This window comes from Mus pahari, chromosome 3 (genome assembly GCF_900095145.1).
Source record: "Mus pahari chromosome 3, PAHARI_EIJ_v1.1, whole genome shotgun sequence".
NCBI lineage: Eukaryota > Metazoa > Chordata > Mammalia > Rodentia > Muridae > Mus > Mus pahari.
In genome coordinates this window covers 13,890,229-13,912,221 of record NC_034592.1, presented here as the reverse complement: position 1 = coordinate 13,912,221, position 21,993 = coordinate 13,890,229, and the positions used below count along the sequence as shown (strand labels likewise).

At 42.0% G+C, this 21,993-nt stretch overlaps 1 protein-coding gene across 1 annotated transcript; it reads left to right on the top strand.

Annotated features, from left to right (window-relative positions):
• The first annotated feature begins 1,518 nt into the window (after nt 1-1,518).
• On the top strand, nt 1,519-5,086 carry Obp2b (odorant binding protein 2B). Its single transcript, XM_021195021.1, has 7 exons — nt 1,519-1,620; nt 2,067-2,197; nt 2,429-2,499; nt 3,330-3,440; nt 4,112-4,213; nt 4,415-4,441; nt 4,883-5,086. The coding sequence occupies exons 1-7, from the start codon at nt 1,528-1,530 to the stop codon at nt 4,903-4,905; spliced, it is 558 nt and encodes a 185-aa protein (XP_021050680.1). The 5' UTR covers nt 1,519-1,527; the 3' UTR covers nt 4,906-5,086.
• The last annotated feature ends 16,907 nt before the right edge of the window (nt 5,087-21,993 follow it).

Below are 21,993 nucleotides of genomic sequence, written 5' to 3'. Positions count from 1 at the left end.
TCCACACACTGGTATTTATGTTATTTAATTTCAACCAACAAAGCAACAAACAGAAAAGTCTTTGTCATTCCAGACGTGGAGACTCCACCTTCTCATTATTCTTTCCTTGTAAAGAGCACAGGCTCCACCCTTTCTCCTTTTGAGATGATAGACTTCTTGCTCTGTAGCACCTTGCATCCTGGTGTCAAAACCTAGGTCATATGAACTTGTCAGCAAGAGCCAAGATTTATCAGAGATTGCTCATTAATATTGTTTATTATATGGAGCTATTCATCCTGGGTTCACAAAGGCACAAAGACACTATTGTAGATCCAGCACCCGTCTCCAGAGCCTGGGCCAGTTGTGTCTGAGATCAAGACATTGAGGGCCAAGAAATGCAGATTGAGGAGGAAGGAGGCAGAGTTCCTGTTTGGGAGGGAGCTGGCCTGAGTCAGTAGAGAGGGCAGACAAGGCAGCTCATCCATGAAGTCTGGATACAGTAGGGCCCTGGCCTCTGTGTGTTCATCTTGCTCTTTTTATTAAAAAGAATGAGTCTTGTGATCACCTTGTTGGGCTGTCAGTATTCAGACATATGTGAAGGTAAACCTAGGTCATTCAGTATAGAAGAGAGCTCGATTATGCATAATATGCGGGGGTTCTACCAGTTCCTAAAGGAGGTCCTCAGAAGCCCAACACAGCAAAGGCTTTAATATCCTTTGACAAATTGATATCCCAGAGTTCACAGAGGTGTAACACTCTTTCATGTGTCTTAGTGAACATACAATCATGACTCCCTGAATTGTGGCTAGAGCTTTTCCAATATCAGGATAAAACTGTGACACATAGGCCTCATGGCCCTTCTCCTCAAGAACCTAAAATTTAGCAGAGGAGGTACCTTTTGGGTAGATCTAAAGAAGTGAGACATCTGAGAATAACAAGTGCTCGAAGAGACCACTGGCAGCCCTGGGTGCATAATGCAACAGTTCACGTGACTGTTGGCCTGAGTATGGCTTGGAGCCTCTTAGAGGTGCAACTGCAGTTGACCCCAAGCCATTTCACAATGACCATATGCATGTCTATTTTGGGCCTTCCAGACATGAAAAATAGTGATTTGGGATCCCAAAACAGAGTGTGGGCTCTGGAAATCAGCAGGACTATGCATGGTGGAGAAGCCAAGTCCCTTCTTGAGTGACAGAAAAGGTCACTGCGGAAGCTAAGATTGTGTTAAGGACTGATGATGGCGAGTGGATAAAGGCAGCCCTCCTTTTCTGGTCCAGAATGCAGACTGTGTTCCCACCCCAAACCTGAGTCATTCAATCTCTCTGGACTCTTTCATGAGATGGCGATGCCATTGAAGATCTTTTGTCTTGAGGTGGCAGTGAATGACCAAGAAGTCCTAAAAGCAACGATATTCACCCCTATGACAAATGGCCAAGAGGGGTGTGGCCAGTGTCATTTTTGTCCATAAAGGGCATCCTCTGAGGAGCCAACACAGTATCATTCTGCCATGCTTGCTGCCTGCTTTGTCTGAGAGCACACAACCTGAACATGAAGACCCTGCTCCTGACTGCCACACTGTCTAGTCTAGTGGCAATTCTACAGACCTATGATGACCTCCCCTTCATCTCAGAAGAAGATAAAGTGAGGCATGGAGGGGTGGCAAACAGGTGCACGTGGAAGGTTTGACTGTTGGACAATGCCTGAGTACCAGAGCTAGTAATCATGAGGGTTTCAGTCCTCTGAGTCTGAGCAGAGAACACTGTTCTCCCACAGGGCCTCCTGGTCCACAGACTTGGACCAGGGAAGGGTTCATGAATAGTGACATCCAGAACCATAAAGTGTTACTTGAAAAGACCTCTGTGTGTTTGTTCCTGGAATCCTAACTGTTTTCAGCCTTTGGAGACAGTCAGATTCCATTTAAACTGGACAACCATAAGTAATTCAAACCTAGTTGTATGAAGTATGGTGTTGGACAGTGGAACCTCAACAATTCAGGGGAGCATCTTATGCCCTGGGATATATGTATAGGCAAACTAAGTAAGACTTGGGTATGAGAAAGTGTGGGCTTAGGACTCTGTCTACTCCAGCTCTCAGGTGTCTGGTTCATAAAGGCCATAGTGAATCAAAGAAGAGAAGTGGAAGGGAAATCTCTGGTTGTATTTCCCATTAAATTTACATGCCCAGAAGAAGGAACCTTGGAGTTCAGGCACACTCTCACGTGAGTATCCCACATGAATCTTTTCATCTTTCTTGACTCTCCTCTGTATTTTGGATATTGATGACAGAAAAGCCCATTCCTTTGAGGGGCTATAGTCTTCACATGCCGAAACTTAGGAGGGTTTAATGTGGGATTTCAGAGGTCATGGTGCTAAGACTGAGGAACTGGGTAGCCAGAATGGAGCACAGATATATTCAGAAAGAGACTGCACATCACTTTCCTGTTTTCCAGATCTGAGGGAGAGTGCATTCATTTAGAAGTTCGTATGCAGAGAACAGAGGAGCCTGGTCAATACAGTGCCTGTGAGTCTATGTTTCATTTTTTCTTCCTTTTCTTGTCATAAACCACTCTAATCAATACTGCTTGAGGGGTTTTATTTAGCTTCCAGTTCAAGGTACAGTCCACAGTAGTGGAATATTCCAGGCAGCTGTAGCAGGAAGTATCTACTCATATTACACAATAGTCAGAAGCAATTAGTGAATCCATTCATGCTAGTGCTCAGATTGTTTTCAGAATTTTACAAAGTCCAGGATCTGCTCCCCACACAATGTTCCTGCCCACAATTAAGATGAATCTTACACAATAAATTAACATAATCAATATCATACATACTATTGTAGTCAACTGAATGCTTCAGATGTGATTCTAGATTATGTGGATTTATTAGTCAACATGGTACTGCTGGATGCAGGTGACTATAGGTTGCAAGGCAAGAGTCTTGATTGGAGTGCTCCTGGCCTGCTTACTTTTCAGGAAGGTCTACTCTTTAACTCCTAGGTGTTTTCAGAAATCACTTAAGCTCACAGAAGGGACCATGCTTCCCTCTAGATATTACTGTCCACTATCCAGTATGGATTCTGAAGCTTAGAATTTAGGAAACAGGCCAGGGTAGCTGCTAAAGGGCTAGTCAGACACAGCCTTCATCTTCCCTGGCACATATTGTCATGTCTTCATAGCTGGGGAAAACAACTTTCCATGAGGAACCTCTGTATTGTGATGATGTCAGGGAAAATTTGGGAGCTGGCTATATGGTTGCTCATGGGTTATTGTTGAAACCTAGATTGTTCCTCAGTGTTGGATGAATGTTCTCTTTTAAAAAGACACTACAGATCTATTTCTCTTTAATCTGCAGTTTGGGGCCATACTCTCTTCTATATTTATGATCTTCCAGTGAAGGACCACTACATCATGTACAGTGAAAGTCATCCATTTCAGAAAATATCCCAATTGGGATTCCTCATAGGTGAGGAACATCAGAGTTCAAACCTGCCCATGGTCTCTATGATCATTAGCTATTTGAATGCCCAGCAATTACATTCAGGCAATGGGAAGTCTAAATCCTCTGCTGTGTCCTTTAGTAATTGTGGATAAGGTGCCATGTGATCACTATAAATGCTTTGAAATGGTAAGCCATGGTCTGTGCAGAATTTCCAATGTCATGATCAGATGTGACCTCGAGCACTGAGTAATAGGACAGAATTTTTATTGACTTATTCCATATCTTGTCTTGTCTCAGGTTTTGTGGCAGGAAGTTCTCATTGAAAGGCTGTGTCTTAACAGAAACCTTCTATGGGCTATAGTGCCCTCATTCCAGGGATAGGAAACAGACTAATTACCTTGAAACAGTTTCCTGTTGGTTAGACTGTAACATTTCTTAGGTGCTTAGGATATCACCTATAGGTTTGGTCATAACTGTGTGACCCTATATGTCAGTTATATCCACTTCCTGTTGAAAAGCTCCTCAATCACCATCCATTTTGTACCTCCACATTCACTCTAAAGTCTCCTTCCCTTGTTCCCATATGCTTCAGGTTGAAAACTCTGGTTCTGTGAAGTCTTCTTGTCTTTATGTCAGTGGATTCTAATAGGGCTCTGTAGTCATACTCTTTCTGCTTCTCTGGCCTCTGTTCACAGGAAAGTACCCAGAAGAAAACCAGGAGACCTTGGAAGTATTTAAGGAATTCATACAGCATAAAGGATTCCTCCAAGAAAACATCCATGTGCCTGAGCAGAGGGGTAAGAGGATGCTCTGTTAGACTTCTCCTCATGACCCCTTACTTCCCCCATGGTACAGGGGATCTTGTGTAACCATGTGTCTTCCTATACAAGCAGGATATTTTTTGTGATCTTAATCATTGGGCCATCCAAGCTGCAGGTGCAGTCTGGGTCTTCAACCTGGACACTCCTCTATTTGACATTTTTTTCTTGCTTTTACAGATCGGTGTATTCCCACACATGACAGTGGTAAGTGACCCTCTGAAGAAACACTGAGAGAACTCAGATTCCTCTGTTCCATGGTGAATGTTTTTATCTGTTGTTGACCCATCTCTCAACATCCCACTCAGGAAGGTATGTGCTTAACCAGGAAGCAGTGACCACTCCAGGAGGAGTCCTCAAGTGGAATTCTTGGATACTTGGGAATTCCATCATTCATTTTCCTTGAGTTCTGCCTATATAGTGGTCTATTTTCATGCCTTAGGTACCCACAAAACTGATTAGAGATCTAAAATATCAAGGAAGTTAGGATACTTCTGTGGCCCATGTATTCTCAGGATGAAATTTCCAAAGGCTCAATGAATGGAAATTTTTTAATAGGCATGTATCTCCTAAGTAGTTACTCTCCAACAGCTCTTGCCATGATAGGGGGAGGGATCTCTCAATTATGTGTCTCTCTCTCTGTCACAGCCCACCAGGACCACAAATGCTGAGGCCTGACAATGACCTTAGTGGACTACTTTTCTTCCTGGACAACATTTCACTGAGCTGCATTTCCCCCAACGCGTGTTCTACTCCTTAAATTGTACTACCCTCTGGACTTCCTAACATCCTGATTTACCTTTTAACCCTTGCTCTGAGACCCGTCTGAATCCAATAAAAAATTTAGCAGTTTTTTTTCTGGGTTCAGCTTGTATGTGGCAGGCATTCTTAGTTCAAAAGGTTAAGGAGATATTAGGATTAGCAGATATGAGACACCCATTAGCTTGGCACCCAATAGTCCTCTAGAGCTATGTGAGCTCTAAAATTGGTGGTTCAAGTGATGTTTGGCCAATACCAAATAGCTCCAGAAAATGTCTGACACTGGATGAGGCTAATTTGGGTAGCCAATCAGTTGAGTAAGACTGGATAATGGTGTCAGTATTGCAGATATATTCAGGTCCTAATAGAGATATTGCTGCATTTGGGAACTTCATAGAAATCTGGGAGTGACCTAGCTCTGAATAACCTAGGAGCAATGACAAACACAGTGGGAAATATTGCTAGACCTTCCTCATCATGCTCTATAAAGGCAAATCTACATGCAGCACTCAGGGTATTTTTACTCACCTTGGCTTTTCTGTAATTGGTCAGTATCTGAGGTCTGTGTTGAAACTGCCCCAGGTACATACTGGGAGCACAATGACTCAGGGCTGTGCCAGTACTTTTAATGATCAAGATAGACCCAGAAAATGCATATTTCAGTGGAACATGGATTCCTGGAGGCTAAGTTGCAACACCAATTTTTCCTGAGAAACTACGATGTCTCTCATATATCCATTGGCAATACACATTCAGCCCAACTCCTGCCTTAACGTTTGCTTTTTCTATACCTCTCACCACTGGACCTGGTCACCTGGAAATGGAATCAACCCCTCGGGTATCTGCTGGAGCGTGATGCGGCAGGAGCAATTTGTAGAGAAATGATAGCCAGAAAACTAGAAAATTGATGGGCACTGTGCATTTCTCTAGTATAAAAGATCCAAATGTATTACAGAATGGCCAAAGACTTCCATGTAAGAATATAAGAAAGAAGTGAAAGTATTTTACCGAACTTGGGATAAAAAGTGAATTTCATAGTATCAAAGCATAGGGTGAAAAATTTTACATACAAAGTACATATGACTACACTGAAGTAGATATCACACTTTTAAAGTTAGTGTTTGTGCCTGGTAGAGTAATGCACACATTTAATCTAAGTCAGGAAGATCTCTGTGATATTCAGACTAGTCTGGTTTACAAGGGGAGTTCTAGGAAAGCCAGGTCTATCTATGGAGACAGTATCTCAAAACAAACAACCCAAAATATAACATTTATCGAATACAGGTGATTTTTCATTTTGTTTCCATGAATTTCACTGCATGTTTCCATTCTACATACTTTGCATTTTAGTCTGTTTTACAGGCAGAGTTTTGTCACCCAGATCTTCCTCTGATTCATAAGCATATCATCCCCTCAATTTGAACTACAGCGGTGCCTCCAGATGATCCTCTGTAACTTGTGCTATGTCGTATGACTTTCCTGGAAATAATGTCAGTGTGTATTCATTCTAGACTGTGTAAAGACAGAAAACAAAGAATCGGTTTCACCTATGCTTAGTCATCTGGTTCCTAGAATTTACTGGGACAGTGTGAGAAGATCATTTGAGAGTGTCCATGACTCAAGGGGCTGTATTATCAAAAGCACCTTGGACATTGGTGATGCCTCATTCAAGATGAGTAGTTTGGTCTCCCTCTACCAATTCTATGCAGCGCCACAAAAGAATCTGCTCTTTCCTTGCATCTTTAACTGTTTATATAATCTAGGTTATAGGGAAGGGTTGTGAATCATTTAAATTTGTTCATATTGAGGAACTCCTGCAATTCTCTTCATAGCGGAATATTTCAACCCAAAAGAAATAGATACTCATTCCTCCTTAGAATAAGGAACAAAATACTCATGAAAGGATATAGGTACAGAGACAAAATTTAGAGCTAAGATGAAAGGATGGACTATCCAGAGACTACCCCATCTGGGGATCCATCCCATCATCAGCCACCAAACCTAGATACTAATGCTCATGCCAGCAAGATTCTNCTGAAGGGACCCTGATATAGCGGCCTCTTGTGAGGCTATGCCAGTGCCTGGCAAACACTGAAGTGGATGCTCACAGCCAGCTATTGGATGGAACACAGGGTCCCCAATGGAGGAGCTAGAGAAATTACCCAATTAGCTGAAGAAGTCTGCAGCCCTAAGGGAGGAACAACAATATGAACTAACCAGAGCTCCTGTCTCTGGTTCCAATTCTGGCCTAGATTCTCAGACAGAATTTCCAACTCTGATAACATTGTCCGATAATGGATTTTCTCAGAATGAGTGAAGGCACATCCAATTCTCTCCTACAGAAATTATTACCTTATATCAGAGCTACTGCCCTTCCCTTCCCCAGGCTCCAAAAGAAGTTGGTAGTCAGGGTAGTGACTGAAATCCCTAGCTGTCTGGATCTTTTGTTTATCCTCATATCTATGCTATACAACAGGTCCAAAGAAAACAATGCAATCAGCCCACAGTATGGATGGAGCCTTTGTGCAGGTGATATGGGAGGGTCTGGCAGCCAGTATAGGATAAATGTGCTTTTTAGAGGCCAGGTACACAAAAGAACCCTGGCAACCATGCTGCTATTCCTGCTGATTATAGACTTGACACTGATCTTTCTAATGCAGGCAAGCTACATCATTCATGTTGAGAGTGCCATAACAGACAAGGTGAGATCCCTGGAGGACAGAAAGTGGGAACCAGATTTTCAGGATCATGATGCTGGACTGGGTGAAAGCCTGGGTTTCTTGATGGACTTTTCTGGGCTACCTCTTGTTATGTTCTGTCTGCCCTCCAACATGGAGTCTCTTGTTCTCTGCAAAGTTGATATTACCCAAACGCAGAAAGATATATTATGGAGAAACCTGTCTGTCTATTCTCCCACACAGAGATGCATTGCCTAACTTGGTTAGCAATAGATAACCAGGGACTTCCTTTTATCCTCACAGAAATGACACTTCTTGATTTCTGTGGCTCATGGATTGTACTATTAGAGTTAAGCCTTTGTGAGAACACTGATGACTTATGAAATTCTTAGGCAAATGGATGAAAATAGAAAATATCACCCTGAGTGAGGTAACCCAATCACAAAGGAACACACATGGCATGCACTCAATAATAAGTGGATGTTAGCCCAGAATCTCAGAATACCCAAGATACAATTCATAGACCACGTGAAACTCAGGAAGAGGGAAGTCCAAAATGTGGATACTTCAGATATTCTTGAAAGGGAGAACAAAATACCCAAGATTCAGAGACAAAGTGTGGAGCAGAGACTGAATGAAAGGTGGTCATCCAGAGACTGCCCCACCTAGACACTATTGTTGATGCCAACAAGTGCTTGCTGACAGATAGCTGTCTCCTGAAAGGCTCTGCCAGTGCCTGACAAATACAGAGGTGGAAGTTTGCATCCAACCACTGGACTAAGCACATTAGTCCCTAATGGAGGAGCTAGAGAAAGAACCTAAGGAGCTGGAAGGGTTTGCAGTTCCATAGGAGGAACAACAATATGAATGAACCAGTACCCCCAGAAGTCTGAGGGACTAAACCACCAACCAAGCATACACATGGAGGCACCCATGGTTTCCATCTGCATATGTAGCAGAGGATGGCCTTGTTGGACATCATGGGAGGAGAGGCCTTTGGTCCTGTGAAGGTTTGATGCCCTAGTGTAGGGGAAAGCCAGGACAGGGGAGCAAGAGTGGGTGGGTTGGTGAGCAGGGGGAGAGGAGATGGTATAGGTGGTTTTCGGAGGGGAAACCAGGAAAGGGGATAACATTTGAAATGTAACTAAAGAAAATAATCTAATAAAATTCTCTAAAGAAAAAAGATTATTCTAATACTTAGTGTGTAGTACCTAAAGTGTAAGGAAGCAGGGTTTGGATACCAAGATTAATTTACACCCAGGTAGGGTAGATATGATCATCAGTGACCCATAATCAGTGGGTGTGGTGATATTGACCACTCATGACCAGTCATTTCTGACCTGTGCCCACTCTGCACCCAGCCTTAAACTGTAGGTGGCTTTTTTCTATTTCTTTTGAATGATTTGTGCAGGGCCATGGCCTTGTCCAGTCCTGGATACAGCATCTCCCAGGAGTTTCTTGCCTTAACTTGCCTAAGACAGGATTCCAGTGATTCAGAGGGTCTGGCCAGGGCAAAGGCCACTGATGGCCCTCTAAGAGGCATTCCAAATTTTTCCTGCCTCTATTCCAGCTTTGGATTAAGCCTGAAAGTCCTTTGCCTGACTCCCTTTTCCTCATGCCTTTGTCATCAGTGGCTTGCCCAATGTAGCTTTTAGGAAACTGATACATAATCTGTTATATAGGAAACATTCCCCTCTTGGAAGCAAATCTGAGAAGCCCACTTCTGCCTTTCACATTGGCCAACACCAGAATTGACTACTTGATGTTCAGGACAAACATCTCGTGGGTACCTGCCCTCAATCTGTCTGCTTGGCTCTTGGATGCATGGTCTCCTCACTCTTACCACACATATGTTCTCAACTTCAGCTACATGGAGGATGTAACTATGAAGTCCTTTTATCTTATCCCAGCAATATGTCATGTGACTTTTATAACTGTAGGAACACTGAGGTTAGCAAAGGAGATCCAGATTCCTACACAATGCATTCTGTACTGCTATACCCTGAAGATGACATGAACTTAACACACAGATGATTGCTCTTGGAGAAACCAATGTGGACACTGCTTATTTCTGTTTAGGTGGAATCACTGGCTCTTCAGAATTTCAGCATATTCTGAGGTCATTGTGGAGCATATTCATTTTGAAGAGGTCATTGGAGAAACTTTTGGAACCAAGGGCAGAGCTTGGTCTCCTCATGGAAAATGGTCTTGGTTATGTTGGTTGCAAGACTGTCCTGAACTCAGAATATGAGTTGGTCATCAGATTTGCAGCTATCTTTACCTGTAATTTCCATAATAGTGTGACATGTCGAACAAAGGATGAGAACAAAGCGTTTTTGGAAAGCCTGGGGCTCCTGTATGTATTTCAGGGAAGAGCTCAGCTTACCTCACTTTTGGATACTGGAAATGGAAGCAGGTAAGGACAGGGCATGTGTGAAGGTGAGAACCACTCATGAAACCAATTGGATGTGTTGTGCCCAAGATGACCTTCAATGAACCAAAAGTCATACCCTGCTACTTACCTCTCTGTAAGTGATTATATTTGCATTGTTCTATTTCGTTTGTTTCAGAGTCTGTTGGAGAAAACCTGACATTTCAGTGCTCCTTTAAAAAAACAGGAATGTGGCACTACATAGGTATAGTCTTCCTTGGAGGGTATTACTTACTTAAATGAAAAGGCAGTGATGTACACCAGTAGATGGTAATGCTCATAGATGAATCCTGCCTCACCTGAGTTTGCTGGTGTTGACATGGCATACAGTCTCCATTGCTACTTCCTGCTCCCATACTTTTATACTTGACTAGGGATTGTTGCTGTGATTCATGGCTATCTGTGTGAGGGATCTGTTATTCCTCTCATCCTTATCTTTCATATGACCACTTGTGATGTCTAAGATCTACATCTGAGCCCAATCCTCCCATCCTCATGCCCTCTCTTCTCTCTGTCACCCTTGGTGAAGTTCTGCTCTGTGCTTGTATATAGCTGGTATCCTTTGACACTGGGTATATTGTGTGTCCACTGGGGATCTGTGGTATTATCACTGTAGCAGGACCACAGTACCCCATCCAGTTCTATGAGACTAGGGTCCTGCTCAACGCCCTGTTCACAAGATGCCCTCATTTGTGCAGATTGTTATGATGTCTTGAAGTCCACAGCTCATCACCCATTTAAAAGGAAAGGAAATGACAGACAAGTGAAGGGAGACTCAGTTGTTAGCTCTGGCCAGTGCTGGTTAGAACAAAATAATTTCTCTAGGTCTTTTATTCAGACAGTTTATAGCCTATAAAAAAACTAGACAAAGGAGTGTTGGCTTTGTGGCTAGGAGTACTTAGTCTAAAAGTGCCAGGGTCTGAAATCCAACCCACAGCACTAATATGCAAAACAAGCCACATCTAAGCATGCCGGTTACACAAACACATCTCTAGAGCCTTTGCTGGCCATGAAGCATGACCCCTGAAAAGAGATGTTAGATTTAGAGACTCTCAAGAGAATAATATGGACAGAATTATCATTGTCCTCTGAACAGTGCATGCACATACACAGTTACACATACTCATGTGCATACACGTGCACACACACACACACACACACACACACACACATTTTGATGTATTCAGCAACAATGAAGAAGAATCAGAAATTAAGCATGTATAGATTTAGCTGAGAGATAAAACAGTGACATCCTGGGGAAGGCAGTCTCCTGTTCTACATTAACAAGCTGTCTTTGTTCTCAAAGGAGTGGTGTAGACTCTGATACTTGTGCTTCCCAACATTTAGATATTGACTGGGGATTATTGCTGTGATTCATGACTATTTGTTTGAGAGATTTGATATTCCTCTCACCCCTATCTTTCAGATGGTCACTTGTGATATATAAGACCCACTTCTGAACCCAATCCCAAATCCATGTACTCATGGAGTGTATGTGACACCAAATTATTCTCTGCCACCTACACACCTGACCTCCAACTGCCACCAACACCTGAGACACTTTTCTTACTGATTCCTACAGCTTTCACTACACTTCAAAACAATCCCAGCACTATTCTGACACTCTGCTCCCAGGATGCATCTTTTCACCATCTCTCATGCTCTACTCAGGCATTCCTGGGCATCTTCCCCCTTTTTCCATGCCATCAGACACTTCAGGATCTGCACCCATGTGATCCTAACAGATGCCTTGTAGGTGTATCAGCATAACATGCAGATCTAAACATAAACACCTACTGATGCCCACTGGACCCAACTCACACTGTGACCAAAGACTCGAGGGACAGCTGTACTGTCTTGACCCTGTTGTGGTCTCTAGTTTCTCAAGGACATCGCCAATATGAAATATCAACATGGGACAAGGAAAACAAGGGCCCTCCTTCAGCATTCATTTTGGTGACAGGAGATGGATGACTAAAGTCCTTATTGTATGATAGGACCTGAGAGAAACAGAACAAAGGTAGAAGGGTGGTCAGTCATTGGTAGATACCTCCACTTCACACTTTATTCTATCCAGGATGTCAAATTGAACACTTATTTATAAGAGTACTGGAGCAAAGTAGGTGAAGGTGTCATTGGGTTCAGGATGCGCCTATGGAAGAATGCTTGTATCTGTCCTCTTCCCTTCAAGTGTGGGTGGCTGGGAACCTTCATACATAAGAAATCATTAAAGAGAGACCCATTGGGTGCTCTATGTGCTCAGATGGTACTTGTCCCAAACAAGATGTGAACTTCATCTCCTCTTGATTGTTCCTATGTGTCTGGCATTCTTCTCTGAGATTTTGGTATAAAAATGCTGTCAGCTGCTTGAATCTGCCTATGTCAGAAAAGAAACTAAAGGGACTTGGTAGGGGCTCACCTATAGTAAAAGTCCTCCCACCTACTTCTTGACATCCTCACCTGACCACCAGATCACCACAATCACACAGTGGGCCCAATGTTGCTGATTGACTATGAAATACTTTTGAGCCAACACTGAGCAAAGCAAGTATCATTAACCCTCCTTATGATGATAATAAGAGAATTTTGCTGATTCTCCCTCCCTTCTATTTATGCATTTCTGTAAGAAAGTGGCTATGACAACACCCTCCAACCTCTATTATTTTCTTGGTCTACAAATAGATTACTGTGAACTGGGCAAAGGACCACAGTACACAGATGAATCCATAGGGAACATGCAGGAACCTGGCTCTGAGACTTTCTTCCCACTGCAGCAGCAGGTAGAGCTCCTGCTGTCAAGACAAAACAGATCCACCCATCACAGCTACATCTCTACAGTCCTCTGATTTCAGTAAAAGTCATAGAAAGCTCCTTTCTCTGTATGTAAAGAATGATTTATTTGGCTCCAGCTCTTGGATAATCAGGTGTAGAGTGGTGATCAGTCCTGACCTTGATTGTCAGGAAGAAAGGACTTCATGTTTACAGTTCTCCATGAAGATGGCATGTCATGGGTACATTGGTTAACATTAGACAGGTGTAGAGAAAGGAACAGAAACCTGCAAGTTAAGCAGTGAGAGGGGAAATGTTTAGCAGTATCAAAGGGATGCAGGTGTATGCTGTACAATGTATATCTCTGAAGAACCCAAGTTCTCAGAACTACTCTCAGGTTATGTCTCTGCTGATGGGTGGTAGCCCTGGTGTGAGGCTTTAAATCAGCATGGCTATAGCCTCTGTGTATATGGATGTTGGTCCTTGCTACTGAGGCCTTTACTATCTGCAAATACCTATTTGTAGTCACATCCTGCAAGATCAAAGAAGCCCAAAACAGAACACTAAACTACAAACCGGTGGCCAAACTAGACAGACAACAGAATTTCATTCCATATTTTCATCAAAAATCCAATGTTCAGTTTCAAATATAATAATCTTTTCTGATCATGTTATTCACAATATACAATGCAACTATATCCTTCTTGGACAGTCTTCCCTAACTCTATGAAATCACGAGGTTTTGACAAAATGACTCAAATGAGCTTGGATTTGGGCTGTGGATTAGCTTTTTGAGGGCTAGGTCACTATGACATGACATAAGTGCTGAAAATAGTCAGTACATCTGTCCCCTGTCCCTTGTGCAGTGCCAGTCAATGATTGTCAACCACAGGGAATGTGTTCCCCGTAGGAGGGAAGAAAAGAGGGGAACTCCAAGGGCCCACCCCAAGATGAACATATCCATGGGAGAGCCTTCATATGAAGCCTGTTCATGGATAGCTTAGGAGTCACAGTCATGACAAATATCTCTTACAAGTCTCTGGGGTCAAAGAAGACAAGCTTTTCTTGAGCTTCTATTGTGTCTTGTGTGAATGTTTCCTGTGGAGATTTTACATACAAAATTTTACATACACAAGATAGGTCATAGTGACAGAATAGAGTAGAATTTCATCAACATTTAACATGGTAAATCAATGAGTGCAATGCTTGTTTTCATTAAATGAATAAAGGTTTACTTATGGAGAAATTTTTGATCCCAAACTAGCAGTATCACTGAACAGTCTCACCACTGTTGATGCTCAGGCCCCACTTTGGTTAACCTTTAAGACTCTATATATTCTAAGACACCATCTGATATGAGAAGGCTATGAGTGGCTTGGGAATTAATTACACACAGCAGGTGGGAGTGGCTGGAAATTCAGATGAGGACCTGATGATGTCAGGTCCTCTTGTGAGGCTCCCTGGACATACCTGATCTTGATGATTTCTTGAGTATGCACAGCCACTGCTAACAATGAAGATGAGTGTTATACTCCACAAAAGACCTATCCAGGAGTTCTGAACTCTCAATGCCGTGCAGAAGCAGGAGGTAAGTCTATTATTCTGGATCCTTATCATGACAGAACTATGTAGGCTCTATGAGCCTCCCAGAGGCTCATCTCCTTAGGAGCAGTGCTCCTATACCGAAATATGCTTGCACCCTACATCTGGGTTGAGACTACTGGTGTTTGTCATCTTTTAGGTATTGGAACAATGTGTGAAAATCTTGATTGATTTCCTGAATATCCCTACACATTAGAGTACACTGTGAAGCCAGGCTGAATTTGCTCCACTAAAAAAACATAAACAATGGTATGGAGACACTGACATGTTGAACCATGATCATAATAACCCTTGATAGAGGGGAGCAGATTACAGTCAGAAAAATTTTACCTGAGCCTGGATGTGAGAATAGGACTTATTGAAGAAATTTCCCTTGGGAGCCAGCATGTAGGCTAGGCTGAGTTCTTTGCTGTGAAAACTCACTTTAGATCTTTCCTGGAACAGGTTGTGTTATAAGGAGGAATACTCTTTATGGGCCAGCCTCACAGTGACATCATGGATATGTGAGGTTCCTTGTGGACTGTAGATCACATGAAGCTTTGGAGGCTGGGTCACAGGGTAGTTTGACATTGGGACAGGGTGGAGGTGAGCTGGATCTAAGAGCCACTGGTTACATAGCTAGTTTATTACCCTCCACGGCTATTACTAAGTTGTGGTGCTTCAGAAAACAGTGTCCCTTATTGTGGTGCAATCAGAGCTGGTATCTGGACCTAGATCTTATGGCTCCAGCTGTATACATAGCAGAGGATGACCTAGTTATCATCAATGGGAGGAGAGGCCCTTGGTCCCGTGAAGGCTCTATGCCCCTGTGTAGGGGAATACCAGGGCCAGGAAGTGGGAGTTCGTAGGTTGATGAGCAGGGGGAGGGGGGCCTATGGGAATTTCAGAGGGGAAACCAGGAAAGGGAATAACATTTGAAATGTGTCTTAGACAGGGTTTCTATTCCTGCACAAACATCATGACCAAGAAGCAAGTTGGGGAGGAAAGGGTTTATTTGGCTTACATTTCCATACTGCTGTTGATCACCAAAGGATGCAGGACTGGAACTCAAGCNGGTCAGNNAGCAGGAGCTGATNCAGANGNCANGGAGGGATGTTCTTTACTGGCTTGCTTCCCCTGGCTTGCTCAGCCTGCTTTCTTATAGAATGCAAGACTACCAGCCCAGAGATGGTCCCACCCACAAGGGGCCTCTCCCCCTTGATCACTAATTGAGGAAATGCCCCACAGCTGGATCTCATGGGGGAATTTCCCCAACTAAAGCTCCTTTCTCTGTAATAACTCTAGCTGTGTCAAGTTGACACAAAGCTAGCCAGTACAAAATGTAAATAAAAAAATATCTAATAAAAAAGAAAATATCCAATAAAAAAAGAAGTGAAAAAAATAATAAATAATGCCTATAAATTTGTAGTTGTATATTCAACACACATTAAATATTTATGAATAAACTAAATTGGTAATTGGCCAAAGATTTGGACATATAATATGTAAAAATCATAATTAATCATACAAATAAAAACACTACTTTGTTCTTTGAAAAAAAAAAGAGCAAACCATGACTGGGGTTGAACTCAGAAGTTAGTATGAACACAGTGGAATGACTGGCCTCCTTTTGCTGTCTCCTAAAATCTGGTTCAACATTTTATGTTTATACAATTTTATTTCATCATCTCCACCATTCATATCTTAGTAGCACAACTTGTGTGGTAACAGACATTTTTGGATAAACCATTATTAGTTATACACATGAAATGTGATCAGTAAATACTTTTTTGGGAATTGTTAAAAAAATAATGTTTAAAAGTATTAATGTTGTTATGGGGTGCTCTTCTCCTACTAGACTTTAAAAACATCTAGGGTGTCAGTCTGTCCACAGGGCACCAAATTTCCTGCCCTCTAGTTAACTAACAACCATGCAAGCTTATTAGCCCTTCACAGGCCCCCAGTTCTATATGCCCACTTCTAAGTGCAGGTATTTAAAGCTGAGCATCCAGGCTTCCTGGCTGTGAATGTGCTAAGAGCTCTCTGAAGTCCAAAGAAAATACTGAAGGGCATGCAGGGCAGTGCTAGAGATCATAACTAGGCAGCAGTTTTTGTAGCTGTACAGATGACAGAGCAATGGGGTATCTGAAAACAAGAAGGCAGCACTAACAGTTCAGCCCCAAAAGAGTACCCATCTCGTGTTTGGAAATACTGAGATTTTGCCGAAGTCTGAGAAAGAACTTGAAAGCTGCAGTGGAAGTTGCATAAAGCCACTATGAGGGCTCCAGCCCTTTGATTCTTCCATGACTCTTGTTATATTTCCATCTACCGATTCTGTTTGTTTGTTTAGTTGGTTGGTCGGTTGGTTGGTTGGTTGGTTGGTTGGTTGGTTGGTTGGTTGGTGGTTTCGCTTGTTCTTTTTGTCAAAAAAGTGAGTTTTGACCATGACGACACAAACCTGTTGCTTTCATTTTACTCACACTAAAAGTGAAAGTGACACAGTGGTCCACAAATCACATCTGCTTGCTCTATCCTCTCCATCCTGGTCTGTAGTCATCTTCCTCTCCCTACCTTGCCATCTAATCCATCTTCTCTGCCATCTGGTCTGTCCTTTTACAGCCAAATGTCATCTGCTTCTTCCGAGCACCACTGAATATTTTTTCTACCTAGAGTACTCTTCTGCTTCACTTATTCACAGATCAATCTCTTCACCATCTTCAATTAGATGTTTAAATTTCCCCTTTCTGCAAGTGACTCTGACAATCCCATCAAATCCACTGACTTTATAATTGTTGTCCACCTTGTTTCATTTAGGTCTTTCTCTTGCCTTGTGCCACAATTCAATAATATGTAATTAAGTAATCAGAAGACTGGAACAAACAGTAGACTGAGCAATGACAGTTAACACAATGGACACTTAACATACAAGTGTAAGAAGAGCTACAGACACTCACTGAGAGTTGCAGGAGTTCACTGAGGAAAACCATTTTGCTCTAAGATCCCTTCCACATAGCTGGTTGCACCAGGGTGTTACAACCAGGGATCTTGGCTGAGTCACTTGCCAGTTTTGGTTTTGTTTTTAGACTCATTGGACCCCTCTTCAGAGACAATCACAACATTCCCATATTTCTTTTTATAAGTCTCTGTAATTTTTATTCTCCCAACACTGTCTATATTTGGAAATTTCTGCATTTCATTACATATACACAGGTAGAATAGGCATCCTCACTTTATATAGGGGCTATAGAGGGTGCAATATTGCACAATAGAAATGGCAGGGTCTGCAGATCTTTTGTAGAAGCTCTTCAAGAGCATAAATGGAAGAGTTTTCTGGCAGTTCTACCAAAAAGTCTTGTCAAATGACTTTCCAACACTGGCTGATTAACATGATGAAGAATTTTTCTACTTCAGTTGTTAAAATGATGGGTTGTTTTTTTTTAAAAATGCAATCTAATGTGGCTGAGACTAGCTTTACACTCTATATGAATCTGAGTCTGGCACTGAACTGTTCTTTCTGCATCTGTGTTACAAGAGTTGGGATTAAGCATTGCCTCTCTAGGATGCTTTTAGACAATTAGAAGCTGCCTAAATTAGCTGTAGTAATTCACAGTACATCTGGGCTCAAGCAAAGTATACCATGGGAAATACAGAAAAGAGGGAAACATCATAAGTGGGGGCAATGGTCACTGTGACAAACACTATTTTCAAAAACTGTAAGAGGACCAAGAGGGCTGGTCATCATCCACTATAATCATGTCTATTTCTTGTGCTGACCTACTTATTCTTCAAAATTAGTTTATTCTATAACTTAAGATTCAGATTTATGTAAACACGAGTTCTAAAATAATCCATGAGGGATAGATCATTGGTTAAGAGCATGTATAGCTCTTGTAAAAACCCTGGTCTCCATTCACAGTACACATATGGGAGTTCACAACTCTGTCTAACTACAGTGTAAAGGGAGGTGATTCCCTTTTCTGACCTCCTCATCTATATAGCAATCATGTAGGACACATACATACATGTAGGAAAAATACTTATACACATAAAATGAATGAATCTAGAAAGATTAAAATAACCTTGTCTATGGAAACAACCTCTAGTACACCCATTGTAGGTGATCTTCAAGGTGTTATTTATATTCATATCAAACTACATACCAGGAGTTTTATATTCATCTTGTTCTAGCTAATTTCATGTCAACTTGAAACAATCCAGAGTTATTTGGGAAGAGGGAACTTCAAGTGAGAAAATGAATCACAAGTGTGGACTGACGAGAAGGTTGTGGTGTTTTTTCTTAACTGTTGGCTGATGTGGGAGAGACTAGTTAATTATGGGCAATGCCACTTCTGAGCATTTGGATTTTTGGTGCTATAAGAAAACAAACTGTACAAATCTTTAGGAGCAAGCTAGAAAACAGCACTCCTATATTGCCTCAGCATCAGTTTCTGACATGACTTCTCTGGATGCTTATAGTGGGAATTTATATTCCTAATGAGCCCATATAAAAGACACACAATCCATGTATTTTATTTACAATTCATATGCCTAGATTGGGTAGATATAGGACTTATTTTCCAGATATAAAGTTCCTTGTTACTTGCTGTTTCTCTTAGCCTCACTATTCAGGTATATATATATTCCTTCTCCTCTATCTTCCTCTCTTCTCTCTCTCCCTCAAACTTCCATTTCCACCTTTCATTCTTTATTGCCCAATCACATGTTCTTGCCTTTATTAACCAGTTAAATTGAGGAGAACTTTTGGGTGACATAATTTGAGACAATAGGATATGTTTGTCAGAGGCAACCACATCTTGAGGAACCAGTATTAGCATTAAAATATAAGCAGCATTAGACTAATACACTACAGATGATGGCTTATAAACTGAAAACAAACACTATTCTATCCAAGTTAGTTCATGACACCATGTTTTACTGCATCCATCCAAAGATAACTAGGACATATGCTTTTGGCTGGTGTTGGTTTTGGATCTATTAATATGTCACTCTGCTGTAGGTATGTAGACACGGGGATATACTCTGGAACACACTGTCATTTTGCAACTTCCATAATGAGATATTTTCTGTTTCTTTTTGTTCTTTGGGGATTTTTGTTTGTTTATTTGCATATTTTTGGGGGGGAGGAGGTTGCAAGGGCAAAGGTGGATATGGGTGGGGTAGAGAAATGAGCAGAACTAGGGTACATAATGTGAAACTTACAGAGAATCAATAAAAAGTTTTTAAAGTCTATTAGATAATGCTAAATAAAGTTCAGGTTCTGTCCTTTGCAGTGAGGTACCTTGGAATTAGCAGGATTGAGAAGATATAATCAGTCTGAGGTTAAAATTCAAGGGTTGTGAGGCACATGACTAGGAGCAATAAAAACTAGAGATTCTGGAGTTTGGCATCTCTGCAGGAACTGCCACTAGAAAGAAAGAAGAAGCATAGAGAACATGCCTCAGAACCTGGAAACAGCATGGTCCCAGAAATCTTTCCAGTCTGCCCTACCACCTTTCTAAGATCTATCCAGGGCTAACCACAGTTCTGCTGACTCAGGGAGCATCTACCATCATTAGATGTTAACTTCCTCTCCTACCACTTGTCCTCCCAGGACTGCTGGCAACCCCCTTCCCCCTCCATCTTCTGATGGTGCTGTTCATCACAGATGGCTATGAGTATAATGGCAGTAATTGGTAGAATTCAGTCAGTTGGGACACAGGGAAGTTGTGTAGATGATGGGAAGCATCTGTAGAGTGTAGGAACTGACTTTTATATATTAAGATTCATGACTCCAGACCTCAACTGTCAACAATCAGCTTGTGGCTCTTATGGTTTTGTTATAGAAGAACCACACACACCACTGTCATCAGTGCTGACATCAGTGATCAACACAGTAATGTGGAAGTTATAAATAATGGGCTCTACAGCACAAGTACAAAAAGCCTTTGTCACCATCAGTGCAGAGATTCTAGGCTATTCACTAATCTCTAGCACACTGACACCATCCTTTACCCAGGAGATATCAAAGTTCCTGCTTAGCAGCAGCTTCTAGGGTTGGTTTATGGCATCTCCTCTTGCAATCCCAGGGCTTGAAAAATATAGTGCTTATTAACATTGTTTATAGATTCTTGAAGCTATCCAAGATGAATCTACAGAGGCCCAAAAATGTGCCTTTGTAGGACTAGAACCTCAACCCAGAGCACAAGACAGATGGGTCTCAGGACATCAGGAAGTGGAGGGACAGAGCAGATCTTGCTGGAGAGGGAGCTGGGCTATAGTCAGAAGATGAAGCAGCCAAGATAGCTCAGTAGTGGTCTCTGCATCAAGGTGGCTCCCAGGATTTGCCATTCAAATGAGGTTAGACTCAAAGTCACCTTGCCAGCTTGCCAGCTGTAGAACAGACAAGGAGGGAAAGCCTTTGGTAGTGCCAGGGCTTTAGTGGTTTAATAAAGTTGCACAACTATGGGTTCACATCAGGCTTTGATGGACCTCATGGGTTTCACATCAGACCAGATGTGGAAGGAGAGTGAGTTGTGTTAAGGGAGTACAAGTGTTCTGCTGAGGGCAATGAAGGAGGAATTACAAATGCCTTTAGAAGTTATAGAATGCTACCCATGGGTTTCTATGGCCACATGGGTGAGCCTTGGTGTGGCACAGCCCCAGGGACTATGTGTCCTGTGGACTTTGTGCTGTTATAGGGTTCTGCTCTGCTCAGTGTTCTCGCCTCCCTCTTAATCTAAGAGTTATATGAAAATGTTAAGAGAGCTTTCAGTCATTCACTGGAACTTATGATAATAATGCCTAATCTCTTTCAGGTACTGCTGCTGGAGTAGATTAATTAATCAATCACCAGGTTAAGAAAGAACTTAGAGACAGATTATCATCACTGACTACCACCCTTAGAAAATATTTGAAAAATAAAGTTGTTAGTGAAGGTAGGTTGAGATGTTTTTACTACTGTCTCTGATATAAAAAAAAATCATAGGGAGCAATTTGAAGTCAGAAAGGCACATGGTTCTTAAGCTAGGGGCCTTTTATGGTCAGGGAACAAGAGTGACTGATGTGGCTTTCACTGAACCTGGAATGGGGATAATTAATTTCTTTTTTTTCTATTTTTTCTTTATTATTATTTTCTTTATTTGCATTTCATATGCTATGCCAAAAGTTCCCTATACCCCATGCCCACCCCTGCTCCCCTACCCACCCACTCACACTGCTTGGCCCTGGTCTTGCCCTGTGCTGGATCATATAAAGTTTAAAAGACCAAGGGGCCTCTCTTCCCAATAATGGTCGATTAGGCCATCTTCTGCTACATATGCAGCTAGAGACACGAGCTCAGGTGGTACTGGTTAGTTCATATTGTTGTTGCACCTACAGGGTTTCAGCCCCCTATAACTCCTTGGGTACTTTCTCTAGCTCCTCCATTGGGGGCCCTGTGTTCTATCCAATAGCTGACTGTGAGCATCCACTTCTGTGTTTGCCAGGCACTGGCATAGCCTCACAAGAGGCCACTATATTTTACCTTTGATGAGTATGAAGTG

Excerpts from the sequence above, each read along its gene's own strand:
- Obp2b (XM_021195021.1), top strand. The coding sequence starts at position 1,528 with ATGAAGACCCTGCTCCTGACTGCCACACTGTCTAGTCTAGTGGCAATT. Across the intron at positions 2,500-3,329 it reads GCCTGGTCAATACAGTGCCT|TTTGGGGCCATACTCTCTTC; the intron begins GTGAGTCTATGT and ends TTTAATCTGCAG. Across the intron at positions 4,214-4,414 it reads CCATGTGCCTGAGCAGAGGG|ATCGGTGTATTCCCACACAT; the intron begins GTAAGAGGATGC and ends TTGCTTTTACAG.